Raw genomic sequence first — 15,183 nt, 5'->3', positions numbered from 1 at the left:
GACATAATAAATAAGGTGAAGAGAGGTTTTAGATAAGTTCTCTATAACTGTCGATTGAAAAGAACAAAAGTTAAAAGGATCAGAGCACAAAGAAAAAACAAAGAATACAAGAGAACAAGAAATTAGAAGAATAGAGAAGGAATACAAGAATTTGAAGACAAAAAATATTAAATAAACAAAAAAAAAAAAGATCAGAGCACAACATCACTTTTTTGAAAAAGGGAGCACACTCATTCTTGTTAATTGGAACGTAGTTCCCATTGACTTGGGATGATTAGATCCCACCTAATGCCACTTAAAAAAGCAGATGTGGATTGAGAGAATTTGTTTTTCAATAAGCTTGGATTGCAGATAACCAGAAACAATCAAGTATGAGTTTGGTTTTTCAATACAAAAAACAATTGCTACATCAGCTTATACTGTAGTCGAAAAAAAAATAGGATTTCATAAAGGTGGGGTTTGAGACTTCAAGCTCTTTATCCAAAATAAGAGACTTCAAGATCAGGTGCACTTGAGGATCCAAACATTGGAAGGGAATTGGGGGTGCGGCAGAGCAAGGTGCACTTGAGGATCCAAATGATTTCCGCTGGGGAATTGGGAAGGAACATGAAACCGAAGCCAAATGAATTTCACTCCTTGCGTATGTTGGGAATTACAGAGACTCTGTAATTGCATAAGTGTGAGCCATAAACAACTAATCACTAAACAGACATCCATTCTCAATTGACAGCTAGATGTTGGCGGTGAAAGAAAAAAAATAAAAAACAGAAAGGCCGTGTTTGGTTTCAAGGAAAGAAAAAGAAAGGTGGCGAAACCTTTATAAACCTTATATTGGTTTTCTTACTTTTCCCTTCCTTTCCCTACGTTTTCCTTCAAACCAAACATAGTCAAAGAAATTAACCCGCAGCACATATGCAACCACAAAAGCTTTAATGGTAAGGATAAAAAGCCAAAAAATCAGATACTATGGAAAGAATGGAGTGTGGAATTTTGCTCAAGTACCATTGCTTGTGAAACACGGCAAGACTATTCAGAGTTGATTCCTTATGATTAATCCTAGTTTGAGACAGAACCTGTTTTTTGAAGATTGTTTTTCTAATTTAAGAACCCTAAATACCAAAAGAGATAACAAAAACAGTTCGTTTTCCCACTTTATTGACCACTCAACAATGCTTCAAGAAAGCAGTTTATTGACCACTCAACATGATGACAACCAAAACCATCATATGGCCAATCTAATTGGAAAATCTATTAAAAAGAGTAAGGAAAGCAGAGCATTGTTTTTTTTTTTAAGGATCATAACACATTTACATGAAAAGAGTTAAAAGGAAGGTTCTTCTTATGATGTCTTAAAGCATTACAATTAGATATTATCACATGCCATTTAGTGCTATGGCAAGTGACTCCAGAGTGCACTGAAAAACTCAAAGTCAGTATTGACTTGGTCTTTATAGTTACATACACTAATAAAGCCTTTCGTTTTATTGTTTTCCATTTTTAGAAAATTACAACTTACATATTCCAGATTATAATTACCAATAAAACCCATCTACCTGGAAGTTCTCCACAAGAAAATATAGATTTTTCTCAGGAAATCACAACTCAAAGCATCCACCCAGGAATGAAGCCATTGACATTCTGGGTTGGGGTTGTAACAGTTATTTGATCTGGTCCCACAGGGTTGTACCTGTAGCCAAAATGAAAAATAAACAGAAAATTAGATGAAGCCAAAAAGGCCAACCTTCAAAAAAAACCCTTCAGGATTTTTACTTTTGATGAGCTTACCCAATTTGCAATGTTGAATTGCATTCCAATGGTTGGAAGAACCCCTCTGATTGAGCAGCCTGGCGGCTATATGAAATGTTTTGCCCACCAGCTTCCCATGTTAGCCGAAGGGGATTTTCACAACTACTTTCTTCCAGCTGCCAGTACAAAAATTATAGCTTCATTTATGCAATGGGTGGGGGAAAACAGCCAGACATACATACGTACATACATACAGACATATATATATATATACAGATGGACCATTTTCAGTGATCTGCTTGAATTCTATCAAGGCAGTATAATGTATATGTAGGAGTTCTGAAAACTTCAACGACTTGGCTTTATGCTACCCTAAACTGGTACCTGGACAGTTGTTTGAATGAACTAAAATAGTAGTAAGAGTGCAAGACTAAAGTCCCGAGAAAGCAGGATATTAGTGGATTTAGTTAGTTATCCAGACAGGTAGGCAAGTACATTCGGACCCACCCCTACACCCAAATTCTCAAGCATTTTTGTGAGTTGATCACATTTGAAATGCTAAGGTGGTGATATACCTTCCTTTTTAAGGTTCTGTTTGCTTCTTGGAGCATCTGTTCCTGCATTAACACAACATGAGACAAACTTAGAAGACAGAAACAACATTAAATCTCAAGATAAGTAAAGACCAGTTAATCACCTTTCTTTGAAGATCAGATAGCTGATCAAGCATTAATTGGGTCTGCAAAGCATTTAGAAAGGGATTAATTACTTTCTTAGCAAAAGAAAGGACCCTCAGGCAAATGTATATAAGTTGCATTACTCAAATCCATCCACATCTATTAATTTACAATTATGGCTACAGATATCAGTCTTCTCAACAATGGATTAGAGTCAAATAAGAATCAAAATATCAATATGCTCAATAGCAACAAGTGGGTATCAGTGTGCATTGATATGATCAATATTCTACCTTGTGTATCAGCGTAACCATGTTTCTCCATGGTCACCAATGCAGATATGATACTCCCAATATGGGGCATATCATATCGGTATTTTGATAATTGAACCCTACATATATAAAATAGGAATACAGAATTCTCTTTATAAAAAACAGCGCTGTTAGTTCTAAAAATGTGAAAAATTTATTTACAGCCTCTACTTTGTAATGACTTGACACAGTTTTGCAATAGCCACAAAGTCCAGAGTTGCATGGATTAAAGATCTAGGACTCCCATTGTTATATTGAAAGATAAGAAATGGTTCTCAAGAAAGCCAATAAGGAACAAACTCCTTTACAGCATTGATTCTCACCCTTATAATGACAAACGAAAATACCTATCAAAGAGCAGAAAGAAAGAAAACTTTTGTTACCATACCCTTCTTATCAAGAACTTAGGATATGGTATGAATAAATCAATGCACAAGTACTTCCACATCATTGTCAGAAACAAAATGGTGTGGAGTGGGAGACTGCAAACCACTTATGCACTGTACATTCACAACCAAGGTGTGAAGCAAAGTTCATGATACTTTCAGCTGGGCGGGATGCTTTCCTTAATCCACATGGTCATTTTTGATAGCTTCCAAGATAGGCAGTTTGAGTAAAAGGGGCTGCTTCCTATGATTGTTTTTTTCGTGCTTGTGGGGGGAGAAGAATGCTCAGATTTTTGAGAATGACAGCGCCAATGATCAAGTAGTTTTGGGAAGAATTAAAGTAAGGCTATGCTCCTGGCTATCAGTTCTCAATGAATTGAGAAGTTTTCATTATAACAGAAATACTGTACAGTCCCAACATTCCCTAGGAAAAAAGCATGGCTTAAAAGAAACAATCTAGTCAACACTTCCAAACCAAAGGTTAGGTTTTTAAGTTACCTTTGTTGATCTAATTTGCTTCAAGGACATTTCAAGCTGATGTTCAAGCTGCTCAAGCTCTTTCGTAGTTAGTGGACCCAAGTCTTCCCCAAGAAGGTTTCTACATTAACATGATTTAAACAAGAATCAGGTTATTCACTTTCCTGAGTTAAACAAGCAGCATTATAACACAAAAATAGGATAGCTATGAGATCGAAGAAAGAAGGTTGGATTGCACGATAAGAAACTTGCCTTTGAGAACGCTGTAAGACCTCAACTCTTGCTTTGAGTTTCAAGTATTCCTGGTAGCTGCTCTGCATGAGGTAATTGTAACAATAAAATTATGTCAGAAATTCGGATATCAAAACAAGGTGTCAAGAATCCAGAAGTGAAAAACTGAAAGAAGCAATCAATTTAAACTAAAAATTATATCCAAGACTTTTGTCCCGTTGAGTAATACTATCTCGAATAAATTCTTGATAGGAATGAGACATTCGAAGCTACCTGTGTCTCCTTGGCGGGTTGGCTGGTTTCCAATGCACCGTAACTGCATTTTTGGTAGCGATCGAGGGTCTTGAGCATGCTAAAGAAAACAAAAAAACGAGTGTAATGCTGAAATCCGGTTATAAAGACGGTGTGAATATGCATATAGGCAGATATTCTGCAAACCACCGCAAAATCACAGGGATTCCAACTGATTAAAGCAGATTTTGATTGTGGAATAAAATCAAATAGCTGGAGCTCACAAGCAAAGAGCATTAGAATTGCTAACAACTTTTGCAATTACATAATAAATACTGATTCACACGACAGGTACACAACATAACCAGTAATAGCAGTGGAAGCTATGATACAGTCGATAATTTCATTTCTCGACTGGTTAAACCAGCCACTGAACATTGATACAGTCGATAATATGCATCGGATCAACGCAGCACGATCCGATGGACTGCACCGTCTCAATTCTCAATTATAAAGATGACGTGAACTCTGCTTGACGTATTGGGTTCCAGCCAAAAGAAAGAAAAATGATACAAAAAAAATCAAGCAGACAACCAGAATTCACTATGTAGAGACATAATCATGACGCTGCAAGAGATTGGAGAACATCATCAAGCATCATATATGTCTTCAAATCAAAATGTTAGCCTGCATGCATGCGCATGATGGTTTCGATGAAGGACAATGGAACCGAGCTCTATATCCACATTTTGTCACTACTCAAAACATCTTTGATCAAATACAAGAAAATTCAGTGAATCGCCAAATATTTATACTTTGTTTTCAGAAATTCATACGGTTGCTGGTAATAATGAATGCAGAAGGTAGGGTGTAAAGGCTGATATGCCTAGGTTCAGCTACTTTCCTACGTTAAAATCAAGACGGGACAGCATGAGTTTAAATAATTTAAAGCCAGAGTCACCAACTCTTTTCTAAATGCATCAAATCAGCGACCATGCAAATTTTTGTGGATCATAAAATTAACAGAAAATAAATTTCCTTAGTTAAACTGTGAAATAATGTTTTAAAAACCGATTCAGAACCTAAACCGCTTTGGACATTGGTCAGTTCTTTGACCTTCCGATGGATCTGTCCATGGTAATTTAAAAAATAAAAAGAATAATTAAAATAAAAAAGCAACAGAAATCCATTGTCTGAGTTAAAAAAAAAAAAACCATTATCTGAGTTGAATGAATTGATAATTCTACCACATGGGTCAACTGATTACTGACTAAGTTTTTTTGACAAAAGAACAGTTTAAAGGTGAAGTGAAACCAATTACCTGGCAGATTTCCAGACCAACAGGACGGAAAGTCGGGACTAACACTGTTCGAAACCATGTCGAAAAATGCCTAAAAATGAACTAGTCCCTCCATCGCTTGGGAAGGTAGTCTCACAATGTTGGCAATGACCTCTCTCTCTCTCCAAAAATGGATTCATAATTCTCTTAGGATCGAGTTGGGACGAATATAATTAAATATATAAATATATAAAGTGCAAAACCTTGTATTTTTTATTATTTTGTATCTTATGTTTTATATTATTTTGTATGTATTTAACTATTTATGCTATATATTTGTTATTGTACTCTAACTGAAACTTAGGTTGTGTTTGGTTGTAATGTTACTGGTACAAATGTAAAAAATGCAAATTCTTGTTTTATTTTGTTTTGGAATTTACTTTATTCTGTTTCATGTCTTAATTTAGTTCATGTGTACTGTAATCAGCAAAATAAGCTAAAATTTTAAACAAAATAGGTCAGAGTATGCACAAATCATTTGCATCGTCATGGTTTTGCATTAGTACAAATTTATTTGCATTGCAACCAAACACAGCCTTTGGCTCAGTTTGGAAGGAATACAAATACAAATATGTACAGTGCAAATACATACAAAATACAAGGTTTTACAGTCTACACATTTGTATTTGTACTCTTTTCATTTTGGAAGGAATACAAATACAAATATGTACAGTACAAGTACATACAAAATAATATAAAATACAAGGTTCTGAACTCAATATATTTATATTTGTACTCCTCCCAAATAGAGCGTTAGGGAAAAAAAGAAAGAAAAAAGAAAAAAGAGTTTTTGCCAATAATGTTTGGCACCCTAGAAAGGTCAGTCTGGGGGACAATCTTTGATAACAACAGTAATTGAGCTAAAATTAGGATTTGGAACTAGATTAACCAAAGGTTTTCTTCCAAAATAAAAGTTTGTTAATGCTAATAATGTGACTTGAAACTAGATTAACTAATGATAATGTCAAATCCCTTAACATTGCTTTAAGCCATTAAGCCATCTCTCCTTTTATGTTATATAATGAAATAAAATATATTTTATTAACTTTTGTGTTCATCAAAACAATCAATACATATATATGATTAACAATTCCAACTAAAAATTAAAAGAAATAATATTTAAAATTAGTATTTTACAACTAAATGAAATAAACAATCTATAAAATCCAAATTTACATCAAATGATGATTTTAATCCTAAGAAGTTTATAGAAATAAAATATTAATAATAGAATAATTATCTTAGCATTTAAAGTTTATAGATTTGTGCATGATATATACTATACTAGGTTCATATTTATGCATCTCGGGTATTGGGTATCAGATACCCTAAAGACAAAACCCAAGACCTATCGGGGTTTTAATTTAAAACCCAAACCTTAAAGAGTTTTGATAAATGGGCCCTGATGATGCGCATTTCAGCAGCTCCCGACTAGTAAGTGACTCGGATGCCTGGCTGAATAATCCTTACTTGGAATGTGGCTTGGATGCCTAGCTGAACGGTTCCTACCTGGAAGGTGGTTTGGACGCCTAGTTGAATGGTGATGAGATGTAGAGGTGGCTCTGATGCCTAACTGAGTGGTGACGAGCTGAAGAGATAGCTCTGACGCCTAACTGAGTGGTGACGAGCTGGAGAAGTGGCTCTGATGTCTAGTTAAATAGTGACGAGCTGTAGAAGTGGCTCTGATGCCTAACTAAATGGTGGCGAGCTACAGAGTTGGCTTTGATGCCTAATTGAATGGTGACGAGCTAGAGACGTGGCTCTGACGCCTAACTAAGTGGTGACGAGTTGGAGAAGTGAGTTTGGTGTCTAACTGAATGGTGACGAGCTGGAGAGGTGGCTCTAATGCCTAGCTAAATGATGATGAGCTACAGAGGTGGCTCTGATGCCTAGCTAAATGATGATGGGCTATAGAGGTGGCTCTGATGCCTAGCTAAATGGTGACGAGCTGGAGAGATGGCTTTAATGCGACCTGCAAGGAAACGGTGCTAGAGTGCCTGGGTTGCTTTATCTGGGGTGAGCACTCCGATGCTTAAGTTAACAAATCAGAGATTTTAAGATAGCTAAATGTGAGAGAGCTAAAGAGCTGCGAGAACTAAATTGCACATTTACATTGGTCTCAAGGGCTGACGCTCTTATATAGTTGGTTGTTGTACATATAGCGAAACGCTCCCGGAATCCTCAGTCCACAACGTTGGGGACAATTCGGCTTTGAAAGGAAGATAACGTGCTAGTTAATAAGGCTTACTGTTTCCCTCCGATTTGGTCGGGATGAGGATAAGGCCTACGGTTACGCGACGTGATCCCGAAAGGTTCGGAGACAACTGGCAAGCTTTTAGAGAGGTAGGTCGCCAAGTCGGCAACAGAGGCAAATCACCATGTCGGCGACAGAGGCAAATTGCCAGGTCGGCGACAGAGGCAGATCACCAGGTCGGTAGTAGAGGTAGGTCGCCATTTAGGACCCCATTTTGGCTAAGGCAAGTTGTCACCTTGGTGATCCTAGGATGTAGTCCAACTGTTCCGATATGCCATGTGTCATGATGTCAGTGCAGGGCCAAATATGCCCTCATCAAGTCCTATTAGGGTCAGGACAAGTTAGATACCCAAAAATTCTGATGAAATTGCCATTTGAAAAGTCTGATGATCATCAGCTTTAAAATATATCATCAATAATGATCTTCATGTGTATTTTCTTTTTTTATTTTTGGGGGTGGGGTGGGGGTGGGGGGAATAGGAAGCTAATCCTAAAAATCCAGAAAGTCCAGTTTGAGACCTCTAAACTCGCTCATTAATTAATACTATGTTTCGTGGCTTCTTTTAGGTTGAAAACCTATTAAAAAAAACAACAGTTTATTATAGCTATAGGAAACATACTTTCACATGAGCCAGTTTATTAAATCTATTATTTTAACTGTCAACTTTACTCATAAATAAATAGGCAACTTGAATATGATTTTAACGTTTGAAACAAGCAAGGCACTGTCTAAAGTAAATTTGTAGTAGGATTTTGCATAAATAAACCACCCCTGGCTATTTAGATACAGCCTTTTTTATTTATTTATTTTTTGCCTTTCGTTGCCTTCAAATTATATTTTCATCAAGAAAAGTTTTACCTAATGTAAAAAGCAATATTAACAGTAGTCATCCTTATCATCCCAGCCTTGTCCCAACTATATGGGCTTGGGTACATGAATCCAGTTTCACCACAAATATAATATTGCACCCAACATAAAAACTAATCCATCAGTCATGCATTCCAAGTTCGTTTCTATAAAAATGTCATATTCTTGCTATTAGGGCTTGAAATTCCTTAATAGAATAGTAAAGAGATCATGATTATTATATGGGATGACAAAATCAAAGAATAGAATAAGATTTAACAAGTAAATTAAAATAAATGATCCTTTCGTGCATGTATGTATAAACCCGTATTGATGAAATAAAGAAAGCAGGAGTGTAGTGTTACAGTAACTCTTACATTACAGTTGAATGCCACAAAATTCTCTAGAAGAAAGGAAATTTAAGGTCCAATGAGCAAAAGAGAAACGAAAGTTACACATACTTAACACTACTAGAATAAGCACAGCCAACATATTGCCATAAGTGCAAACTGATGCTTCCAAGAACCAATTTTGCTACGTACGGATTCTGGTATTATGTCATTGGGTAAAGCTTTGATCACCCCATCTATGTAGCAACTAAAAAAAGAAGATCCTTAAAGAAAAAACAGCTCAACTCTGAACCACCAAAAACTATCAAGCTAGCACACATGACATAGAACACAATTAGGTACGGAATAAACGTTACAACTAAATGATAATCTAGGTAGGTATAAACGTTACAAGTTAATGGTAATCTAGGTTTGATTGAGAGTAGAGAAACAGAAAGTTGAGAGAACGTTACCAAAAAATTTTATGAAATTCCTTAAGAATAGCTTTCCCTCTTTTTATCTTATTTTCTCAAACCAAACACAACATTTGTGCATTATATAATCAGATTGATCCTGGGATATTACATTAAGCAATATGCAACTTCAATTTTATTAATAAATAGATCACATTTTCAAATCCAATCCAATACATTTATGGTTAAATAGTTATCTAAATTTAAAATAGCAAATAGTATTTCAATCTTAATCAGATTAATTCCAATTGAGACACAAGTAAGATTGGTTGATTCATGTTCATTCAAGGAGGCAACTTCTGTTCAAGACTACAAATCAATGACAAAAAATGCACACAAGTGAATGTACAAGTGCGACTAAGATTTGCAAAATCAACTAAAGCTGTTCATGCCTTCTTCCTTAGATTAGTTAAGTTCTTCACGCTTACAGGATTAACAATTAGATCAACTCCATAGATTTAGAATGGAAAAACAATGAGATTAAATTGATCAAAAAAGTTAATAGACCACAAAAGCAAGTAAACCAGGGTACGAGAGACATGCATGATGAAGTTCAGTAATGATAGATAGATAGATATAGAGAGAGAGCGAGAGAGAGATGCTGGATGAACATGAAGGGTGCCTGTTCCAAGCATCACATTAAAGAACACATGCTTGAAAGAACAATAACCAAGGGAGGAGGCAGTTCAGGCACATCAATAGGGAGATTATATATTTGCCAAGAGAAATGGAATGCACCTTCTCTTGGACTCAAAGGTCTTCATAGAATGCTATGGTTGATGCAATGACAATTCAGTTATTTTCAGGGCATTTTAATATAATATGAGAAAAAAAAAGGTCAGGTTACTAATTGCAAGCCTGAACTACAGGAATGCTTGATGGAATTGGACTCTGAAGATATTTCACCAAAATGGATCTGGAGAATTGGGGCTGGTGTCTATTGGACTGGATTTGGTCCAATCTGATCTAGACCAATGTGAGTCCATTACAAGTGGACCAGGTCCAATCCAATCCAATGAATATTTTGGATCACTTTGGACCTGTCCAATTCAATGTCTAGATCGTTCAATCTGTTCAAATCCAAATTAATTTAGATTGATTTTTCCAAACCCATTCCATCGAGACCTATATTGTTCTCTGGTATTTATGGACCAGATATTGGCTTAATCCAACCCAATACAATATAAATTTATTACGGATGGAACAGGTCTATTCCAATCTAATAAGTATTTTGGCCTGGATTGGTCCAATCCAATATTTCTTGTTGGTCCGTTCAATCCGTCCAATTTAATTTTGGACTGGATGGGGTCCAGTCCAAAACGGGTCCATTGACACTCTTAATTGGGGCCAACGCCCACCAAAGACAGTATTCTTCCTTTGGACAGCAATGGAAGGCACAATCCTCACAATCGATCATCTGAAGATGAGGGGAATTATGCTGGACAACATTTGATGCCTATTTGAAATGGAAGGAGAGTTGGGGCATCTGTTGATAGATTGGTGTTTTTCCAAACAATATAATATATGACTTAAAATTAACAGGAGAATTCTTGACAAAAAAGGGTCCAATTGTAGAAGCTGTGGGGCGAGTAGAAAAGCACATTATTAGATGGGCCAGTATTCGGAAAGATTTTGTTGGATTCAAATTTTAAGACTTCAAGTAATCACCGGAGTCACATCATTTAGGACAATGGGTTTGATTTGAGTTTTGTGAACATGTAAATAGACGGTTACTTACAATGGCAATGAGTTACGTATGTATGACAATATCATTCTACATATTTAATCCCTAGAAAGGGTGTATTCGATGTGAATTTTGGAAGAATCTCACTTCATGATACAATTTCTTACTACCAAAAAAATATAAAATTTAAATGATCCCAATCAAAAAATATATGAGATGGTCTAGGCAATTTGGTTGTTCAGCAAGAGCACAAAATCATTTGTGAAGCAGAGATAGAAACTCTAAAAATTTGATAATTCTACTTATAAAGTGCAGGTAATTTGAGTTTCAATGGCCATGAATTATATTAATATTGGAGATTGTTCAGACATTTTGCCAGTTTAAGGTTGTTTCAAGACTTGGGGGTTGTTGCATAAGAGGTAAAAAATACTATATGTTAGAGTATTTTATTATTTAGCTATTTTATCTATAAAGAAACAATGATTCATTCAGTTCGGTCACTTCAGCTGTTATCAGGCGGCCCCCTAGAAACATTGGTTTAATTTGCAAAACTAATGATGCAGTTTGCCATTTGGAAACTTGATTTCTGTTTAAACAATATCAACTGTCAGTATATAATAAAATTTGAAGTTTCAAATTAAAAATTAGAACCCATATAATGTGATGATTATTTTAGGTTTTAGCAGCTTAAAGAGGCTATAACCTAATAAAGTACCAATACATCTGATTTGTTATCATTTTTATGATGCCAGTTGATTGGTTGTAAGGCTTTCAATTATCATGACCTTCCAGAATCACAGTTGAATCCTTTCTAAAACTTAAGCTCAGTTTCGAAGCGAATAAATACAATGCATAAAAGATGCATTTTCTGAAACAACAAAGAAGAAATTACAAAATAAGGCAAAATGTGAGTAAGTATGACATTTTAGAGTAGGTGACTTGGGGCTGTGGCATCTATATTTGATCTTCTTTTCAGCAATTATCGTGTTATTTATTTAACATAAAAGATATAACATTTAAAATTAAAGTTTAGAAGCGGAAATTCTACTTATTCAGGCTGGTCAAGGCCAAGCCTATACCTATGTCAGATGCTGACACTCTTATCAGCATCCATGTAACATATATAATTCAGCTTATCCCAACAAAATATAAATGCTCCACATAAAGAAAAAGTAAATTATAAATATTTTTATTGGTAATGTAAACTGTTCAACATTATCATCATATCATCATTCATGCCTGGTGGATATTAAATTGAATTGTACATATTACTAGGTATTAATTACTAATATGAATACCTATCCAGGCCCTCACCTAACAGCTTAAACTTTTAGATCGAAACAGATATAAAGAAATGACCCCATAATAAACTAGCTATCATCCTAACCATCATCCATGCCTTATCCCCACCATATGGGGTTGGCTTCTTAATAAGCTATCCATGTTTATTAAAATTGAAGTGATGTATTTAGCATGGGTTCTGGGTAATGAATTGATAAATACAACTTGAATAAACTTAAATAGTAACAAAGAAAACATTCAACACAATAAAGCCTTATCCTAATTAAACTAATCACACCACCTTCTCATTAGGTCAAATTAGATCATCATTTAGTACACCATATACTAAAACGTTTATGGAAAATGAAAAGGTGCATTGGGAAAATTCAGTGGATTTAGAGAACAGAAGCCAAGTCACATATCAGACAACTAGATGCAGCGTAATTTAAATATATCCGTTTTCATTTTTCTCAAATTTAAACATGTAAGGATCTTTATCAAACATATTCGAAACCCAAGTGATTATTATTCTGTTTTTGAAGTGTTTTGCCTCTTGGTTACTCATCCCCTACAAAACTATTTTAGTTTACTTTTCATTTTCCTTTTAGCTAGGCGTGGTGCAGTTTTCTGTTTGTCATTGCAATTAATTAATCAATACAGGATTGTTAATGCTCATCGGAGTCTCCCATTGTCTATGACTGTTTCTTTAAACTTGGACCTTAAAACATATTCAAACTTGAACCCCAGAACAATTTGGTTCTTTGCTCCAATATATGTTGCCACGAATGTCTATCTTTCAAAAGCGCTGAAATCAAAGGATCATACCTCAATAAGCCTCAAAAAACGGGGGAGTCTTTTATCACCACTAACTGTATAAAAATTAAAATGCTCACTCAAGAATGGAAGAAGCACCCTTCGGGAGGCAATACCTACTAAATAAGAATGAACAACCTCCAGCAGAATATATTCACACCCTATGGCCAATTTCCAACCGCAACCTAAAACATGAAAAGGTATCCAATTGCACTACCTCTGGTATGCATTGCAGCTATTTTACAAAGACAAGACAATTAATTGTAAACCATCTATTCTCGAGAGTTAAGACAGTACAAACTTAGAAGCCAGTAATAACCAAAACCTAGAAAGAACAACAACAATCAGCTAAAAAAACATGCAACCAGCAAAAAACGGTGCATTAAATCAATCTGAACCTCTCAGGTCTAGAAAGGATCACTAACAAATAATTTGCCGCTAATCGTGCAACCAGAAGTTGAAATCTAGCAGTGCAAATGTGCAAGACGGCACTAAACAAAGTACCCTATACCCGTATAAAAAGTTTATACAAGTTTGCATTTTGTTACACCTAAAAGGTTCAAACAGGCAAACAGCTCTTCCTGGCGTTAAAGTAACCACTAATCAAACTTCCAAACAAGTCCTCAAAAACGTTGATTCAGTTCTTCCAGAAGTAAAATAAAGGAGAAGAAAAACAAAGAAAACGAGATAAAATACATATACGTACGTTAATCAAGATGCTAATCCCTAGTTTACCATCAAAACCCACAAATATAAAACTCAGAAAATCTAGAGTAACAACCGACATATTCACAATACAGTCAGTAGATCTCCATTCCAACAATCCCAAGAAGCACCAAACCCATTCCGATCTCATAGTACCAGGACCAAAACATAGAAAATACCATTAAACCTAATCTTAACTAGACAGAAAATGACAATATCTGAGAAGAAGGGCACATCAAAACTGAAGAAAATTAAAAAAAAAAAAAAGAATTCATTTTTCGATATCTGAGACCAGCAAAATCTCATAAAACTTGGCAAACTGACATCCAAAATTAGATCTTGTAGGAAAATAAGACAAAATATAAAGCTTTTGTCTAACAGAAGTCGGGAAAAATAAAATACCAGACAAATTTCTCTACATCAAAGCAAACAGCAGACAGACAGAGAGAGAGCATACCTAGAACTGCTACAGAACTCATAAAGCTTGCCACGGTTGGAGAAGATGATGAGAGCAACCTCGGCATCACAGAGAACCGAAAGCTCATAAGCTTTCTTAAGAAGTCCGTTCCTTCGTTTTGCAAAAGTAACCTGACGGTTTATCTTGTTCTCAATCCTCTTCAGCTCTACCCTTCCTCTCCCCATTTCTTCTTCCTCTCTCTCTCTCTTTCTCTCCTTTTTTATATTATTCTATATATCTAAACAAGCGTATCTATCTTTATATATTAAATATTATAAGTTCTGGTTTCTCTCTTCTTCTTCTGTCTTCTCTTCTTGGTTAAGAGCTGATCCTCCTTCGTGGGTGAGTGTACTAATGTTCCTGAAAAGCGAGAAAGAACAGAAGGGAGAGAGTGGTGAATGAAAGATCAAAAATGGCAAAACCTTTGGACCTATATGCGTATGCATACATACTTTTTTTTTTATATCCTCTTCTTCCTTCTTCTGGTTTGCTCGCTCCAACTGGGCTTTACACCCAACACCCCCCCACAGACTTCCCCATACCAGAATAAAAAGAGAGAAGTAGGGGAAATTTTTTCTTCTGTTGCTTCTATAATTTTTCACCTTCTAATGTCTTAACGTCAACACCAACCTTAAAACATTCGACTTTTGGTTTTCGACGTGTCGAGTTCAGAGTGGCCGATCGATACACCATCCATATTGCTTTTCCCATTTGGACGAAAATGGCCCTAAAGTCTACCACTTTTTGCTACTGTTCACCTTTTCTTTTCCCCTTTTTTTTCCCCTTGTTCGTAGGGTTCTGTAATCAATCAATCCTTTTACTTAAATTCTTCCATAAAATAATTGGAACTTGGGAAAGTATCAAAGTAGCAATTGGGTGGAAACTGGAAAGTGAAAGTAATCAAGATTAACAGTGTTGGTTAATCAAGGAATCTATTTGACT

General features: G+C 35.5%; 1 protein-coding gene across 3 annotated transcripts; it reads right to left on the bottom strand.

Annotated features, from left to right (window-relative positions):
- Window positions 1-1,306: 1,306 nt before the first annotated feature.
- LOC148863369 (agamous-like MADS-box protein MADS2) lies at window positions 1,307-14,848 on the bottom strand. Of its 3 annotated transcripts, none has more exons than XM_088980638.1 (9): window positions 14,694-14,848; window positions 14,242-14,601; window positions 4,102-4,180; window positions 3,850-3,911; window positions 3,619-3,718; window positions 2,444-2,485; window positions 2,322-2,363; window positions 1,786-1,922; window positions 1,307-1,687 (listed from the first exon to the last, which is right to left on the bottom strand). In XM_088980638.1, exons 2-9 carry the CDS (start codon window positions 14,424-14,426, stop codon window positions 1,603-1,605), a joined length of 732 nt encoding a protein of 243 aa, XP_088836764.1. In that variant the 5' UTR covers window positions 14,427-14,601; window positions 14,694-14,848; the 3' UTR covers window positions 1,307-1,602. The 3 variants fall into 3 exon arrangements, with proteins under 3 accessions (XP_088836764.1, XP_088836762.1, XP_088836763.1); XM_088980636.1 differs by having other exon boundaries at window positions 4,102-4,258; window positions 14,694-14,839; XM_088980637.1 differs by lacking the exon at window positions 14,694-14,848 and having other exon boundaries at window positions 4,102-4,258; window positions 14,242-14,641.
- Between the last annotated feature and the right edge of the window lie 335 nt (window positions 14,849-15,183).

This window comes from Nelumbo lutea, chromosome 3 (assembly GCF_056320005.1).
Source record: "Nelumbo lutea isolate HS-2025 chromosome 3, American lotus-T2T, whole genome shotgun sequence".
NCBI lineage: Eukaryota > Viridiplantae > Streptophyta > Magnoliopsida > Proteales > Nelumbonaceae > Nelumbo > Nelumbo lutea.
The sequence above is the reverse complement of the archived record's forward strand: the minus strand, read 5'-3'. Positions and strand labels throughout refer to the sequence as shown.

Coding starts and splice junctions, on each gene's coding strand:
- LOC148863369 (XM_088980636.1), bottom strand. CDS start 14,426: ATGGGGAGAGGAAGGGTAGAGCTGAAGAGGATTGAGAACAAGATAAAC. Junction 2,364..2,443: donor TATCTGATCTTCAAAGAAAG/GTGATTAACTGG, acceptor GTGTTAATGCAG/GAACAGATGCTCCAAGAAGC. Junction 1,923..2,321: donor ACAGAACCTTAAAAAGGAAG/GTATATCACCAC, acceptor TTGTACTGGCAG/CTGGAAGAAAGTAGTTGTGA.